The 5,051-nt window shown below is 38.4% G+C and overlaps 2 protein-coding genes across 1 annotated transcript in view; one reads left to right on the top strand and one right to left on the bottom strand.

Moving 5' to 3' along the window:
• The window catches only part of LOC105886495 (zinc finger protein 271), a 16,568-nt gene extending 13,207 nt beyond the window's left edge, over positions 1–3,361 (top strand). Inside the window, exon 3 of the mRNA XM_012801996.2 lies at positions 841–3,361. Coding sequence (XP_012657450.1) covers positions 841–2,840 — 2,000 coding nt within the window. The 3' untranslated portion in view covers positions 2,841–3,361. The remainder of the gene's footprint in view (positions 1–840) is intronic.
• ZSCAN30 (zinc finger and SCAN domain containing 30) overlaps positions 1–5,051 on the bottom strand; it is a 78,806-nt gene that overhangs the window by 35,578 nt on the left and 38,177 nt on the right.

Below are 5,051 nucleotides of genomic sequence, written 5' to 3'. Positions count from 1 at the left end.
GGAAACTCAGTTTTTAAGGTTTCTCTTGGGTTCCACTTGGCTAAGGGGATGTCTGTTCTTTCAGTTAGAAGTCTTAAGATTTTATTTTTATTTCTCATATGAAAACTCAGTCTTTTATGTGATTGCTATAGTTACGGACCAAGGTCATTCATGTTTATGGCTTTATTGTGTAAGGTGTTTAGAATGCAGTACATGCTCCACTGGTGTGTTAACAATCTATTTTGTACTATTTTTAAAAATTGACAAGAGAAGATACGAATAAGGTAATTGAAGTGTTGTTGTTTTTTTTTTGGTTTTTTTTTTGCCATTTTTGGCTGGGGCTGGGTTTGAACCCGCCACCTCCAGCATATGGGGCTAGCACCCTACCCTTTTGAGCCACAGGCACTGCCCTTCTTTTTCTTTTTCTTTTTTTTCTTTTTTATTAATACCATATTTTTAGCCTAAGTGGCTAGACAGTGTTAGGTAAAGCTTAATCACTTCTCTCTCTAGATTCTTTCACACTGCTTACCTTATGCTATTTATATATTAATAAATTTTGCTTATTTGTTAGCTCTAATTCAGTCACACTTTCCTGATCACAGTGATTAGGTTTTAGTATTCCCAAATCTTCTGCAACAAATATAGGAGACAAACATATCTGGTAAGTCACTTCTATAAATAGCGAACGTGATACATTACTTGTTGATTTTTCTTAGTTGTGTTCTCAGTGGATAATGTTCACTGTTTTGGAACACTCCCATAGTGTGATAACATATTATAGATAAATATTCATCTGTTTCACCTGAAACCTTCTTACAGTTTGAAGAAAATGTTTCATTTGGATTTTGTTTATCGTTCCAGATGGTAAGACTAAGACCCAGATTGGGAAGTCAGATTCAGAGGAGGTAATTACAGCAAAAACTGAATCATTGACTGAAGCATCTGACAACCTCAGAGAGCATGTTCTCCAGGATTGTGAAGGAAGAAGATTCTGTGGATTTGGGGATAAATTAAATGAAAAGGATCAGAACCTATTTGAAAGACAACAACATAACTGTGATGAATGTGGGCAAAGCTTTGTTTGGAATACTGGCCTGCTTAGACACCGAAGAACCCACTGGGAGAAACCCTATGAATGTGATAAGTGTGGAAAAGCCTTTACTGTGAGCTCAGCCCTGGTTCTGCATCAGAGAATTCATACTGGGGAGAAACCTTATCCTTGTAATTGGTGTATTAAAAGTTTCAGTCGGAGCTCAGACCTTATTAAACATCAAAGAGTCCACACTGGTGAAAAACCTTATAAATGTGATGAATGTGGGAAAGCCTTCAGTCAGAGCTCAGATCTTATTATACATCAGAGAATCCATACAGGAGAAAAACCCTATCAGTGCAGTCATTGTAGTAAAAGTTTCAGCCAGCGCTCCGACCTGGTTAAACATCAGAGAATCCATACTGGAGAGAAGCCTTATACATGTAACCAGTGTAACAAACATTTTAGTCAGAGTTCTGATGTTATAAAGCATCAGAGAATCCACACTGGGGAGAAACCATATAAATGTGATGTGTGTGGGAAAGCCTTCAGTCAGAGCTCAGATCTTATTCTACATCAGAGAATCCATACTGGGGAGAAACCATATCCATGTAATCAATGTAGCAAAAGTTTCAGTCAGAACTCAGACCTTATTAAACATCGAAGGATCCACACTGGAGAGAAACCCTATAAATGTAATGAATGTGGAAAAGCTTTTAATCAGAGCTCAGTCCTTATTCTGCATCAGAGAATTCATACTGGAGAGAAACCCTATCCATGTAATCAATGTAGCAAAACCTTCAGTAGGCTTTCAGATCTTATTAATCATCAACGAATTCACACTGGAGAGAAGCCTTACCCATGTAATCAGTGCAGTAAAATGTTTAGTCGAAGATCAGATCTTGTTAAACATCATAGAATTCATACAGGTGAGAAACCCTATGAATGTGATGAGTGTGGGAAAACCTTTAGTCAGAGCTCCAACCTTATTCTTCATCAGCGAATCCACACTGGAGAAAAACCTTATCCATGTAGTGATTGTACTAAAAGCTTTAGTCGCCGTTCAGATCTTGTTAAGCATCAAAGAATACACACTGGAGAGAAACCGTATACATGTAACCAGTGCAGTAAAAGTTTTAGTCAAAGCTCAGACCTCACTAAACATCAAAGGGTACACTCTGGTGAAAAGCCCTATCATTGTGACAGTTGTGAGAAAGCCTTCAGTCAGAGTTCTGACCTTATTCTTCATCAGAGAGTTCACACTGGAGAAAAACCATATCCATGCACACAGTGCAGCAAAAGTTTCAGTCAGAACTCAGACCTTATCAAACACCAGAGAATCCACACAGGGGAAAAACCTTACAAATGTAGTGAGTGTGGGAAGGCTTTCAGTCAGTGCTCAGCTCTTATCCTACATCAAAGAATCCACACTGGGGAGAAACCATATTCCTGTGATGAATGTGGCAAAAGCTTTAGTCGGCGCTCTGATCTCATTAACCATCAAAGAATCCATACTGGGGAAAAGCCATATAAATGTAATGCCTGTAGGAAAGCCTTCAAAACATGTACAGATCTTGTTCAACACCAGAAAATCCACACTGAGAAGAAACCCTACCAGTGTCTTCAGTGCAACAGAAGTTTTAACCAGGTCTCTGATCTTATTAATCATGAGAAAGTCCATTCTGGGGAAGACAGTCCAGATGTGATGAATGCAGGAAAATCTCTAGGGTATACATCAACCAGAGACACTATACTAGGAAAAAATCTTATGAATGCTCTTGATGAGTATGAAAAAGGTTTTACTCAATACTCAACTCTTATGCTACATTAACAAAAACCATATGGAGGAAACTGCATTTTTATAATGAAAGTTTAACTCGAAGATTAGACATCACTAAAATTAAGCAAAATTCTAAAGAAGAGTCCTTTGAGTTGTGGGAAAACCTTCAATATGAATAAAATTTTCACTAAATGTCAGCAACAATAGAAACCAACTCCTGTTTTTGCTATAATGTAGGAAAAGCTCTTTTATTCAGACATTATCCACAAAAGGAGAGTTATTGTCATTGCAAGAAATGTATAACATTAATGCAGAACTTATCAGATATTTTAAAGATTAGTGGGGATGTGTTCAATCAACTCAGAAGGAAACGTATTAGTATTATAACCTTAAACCTTTAGAGCCCAAATTACCAATTGTATATCAGCAGTTATTTTAGAGAATGTAGGGAAAACTTAAGTCCCCTTCATATTTTACGTGACATTTGTACTAATATGACACTTAGCTTCTAACAGCTAGAGAGTCCTCCCTATGCTAATGTAGATGGCTATCTGTAAATTCCCTGTGTGTAAACATGCTGTACTATTCTAGTATTAAACATACTAACTAGATAACTCTAATGCCCCCTTACTCAGTTTTTTTGTTATTAGTTTTTGTTGGGGAGGGTCTAGTTTTTGTTTTCCTAGTGAGCATAGGTTTGTGCAAGTTTCTGTAATGTTCATAGCAAACATTGATTTATTTTACTTTTACAGCCCATAAAATTTATTGGTTTAAAATTACTTCTTCACTATCATTTAATCACAGCTTCTAAATGTGTGAAAGAGGATTTTCAAAATATTTTTTAATATATCAAAGTGTGGAGATTTTTCTATTACTATATATCTTGTCATCTATAGATTGGACAAAAATGGGAGCTGTGATACTGTGATTTATAATAAATATATATTTGGTCTTCATCTCCTCCTAAAACCCTTGCAATTTCCTCAGTGGCAAGAGTGACTAAAATGAAGAGGGCTAGGCACAGTGGCTCACCCCTAAAATCCTAACACTTTGGGAGGCTGAGGTGGGAGAATTTCTTGAGGAGAGGAGTTCAAGATCAGCCTGAGTAAGAGCAAGAGCCCACCTCTACAAAAAATGGAAAAATTAACCAGGTGTGGTTGTGTGCCCTGTAGTCCCAGCTGCATAGGAGAAGGATTGCTTGAGCCCAGGAGTTTGAGGTTGCAATGAGCTATGTTCAGGCCACTGTATTTTAGCCAGGGCAACATATCTGAGATCCAGCCTCAAAAAAAAAATTAAAAATTAAAAGATGGAAGGGGTGTTCTGTTATTCATAACAAGCCCCATTCAACCACACCTGAGTTTATGTTAATGAAAGGACTTTTGGAAAGACCTCAGAGAACCTTAGGATGGGTGCTGGTTGCCTTGTGATTAGAGGATTTGAACTTTTAAACCAACCCCACCCCTCATTAACTCTTTGGCAGAAGAGGACTGGAGATTGAGATCAGTCTTCAGTGGCTAATGATTTAATCAATTATGCCTACATAATAAAGCCTCCATGGAAACCTAAAAGGACAGGAATCTGAGTACTTCTAGGTTGTTGAATTTGTGGAGTGGGTCCTGGGAGGATGGCATGACTAGGGAGGGTGCAGAAGTTCAGTGCTCCTTCCTACACACCTTGCTCCATGCATCTTTCATCTTGCTGATCCTGAGTTGTACCCTTTTATAATAAACCAGTAACGTAGCAAATACACTGTTTATCTGTATTCTGCGAGCCATTCTAGCAAATGTTCAAACCGAAGGAGGGGATTGTGGGAATCTCAGATTTATAGCTAATCAGAAAGCTCTGGTGAAAACATGGGTGTGTGATTGGTATCTGAAGTGGGGTGCAGTCTTCTTGAACTGAGCCCTTGACCCAAGAGGTCTGTGCTAACTCCAAGTAGACAGTGTCAGGATTGAATTGCATGACACCCTGTTGAATTGGAGGATTGCTCAGTATGGGAAAATCCCATACACATCTAGTGTTAAAAGTGCTCTGAATATAAAGATGACAGATTTTCCCATAAGGTAACTGAAGTAATTTCCTTCATATGTATAGAATGGGCTCAGCGCATATAGCTCAGCAGCTAGGGTGCCAGTCACATACACTCAACAACAACAACAAAAATAGCCTGGCGTTGTGGCAGGTGCCTGTAGTCCCAGCTACTTGGGAGGCTGAAGCAAGAGAATCACTTAAGCCTAAGAGTTTGAGGTTGCTGTGAGCTGT

The sequence above is a fragment of the Otolemur garnettii genome, unplaced genomic scaffold (assembly GCF_000181295.1).
Source record: "Otolemur garnettii isolate 467f Iridium unplaced genomic scaffold, OtoGar3 scaffold00012, whole genome shotgun sequence".
In the NCBI taxonomy this organism is placed as follows: domain Eukaryota; kingdom Metazoa; phylum Chordata; class Mammalia; order Primates; family Galagidae; genus Otolemur; species Otolemur garnettii.
Note: the sequence above shows the minus strand (reverse complement) of the source record. Positions and strands in the feature narration are given on the sequence as shown.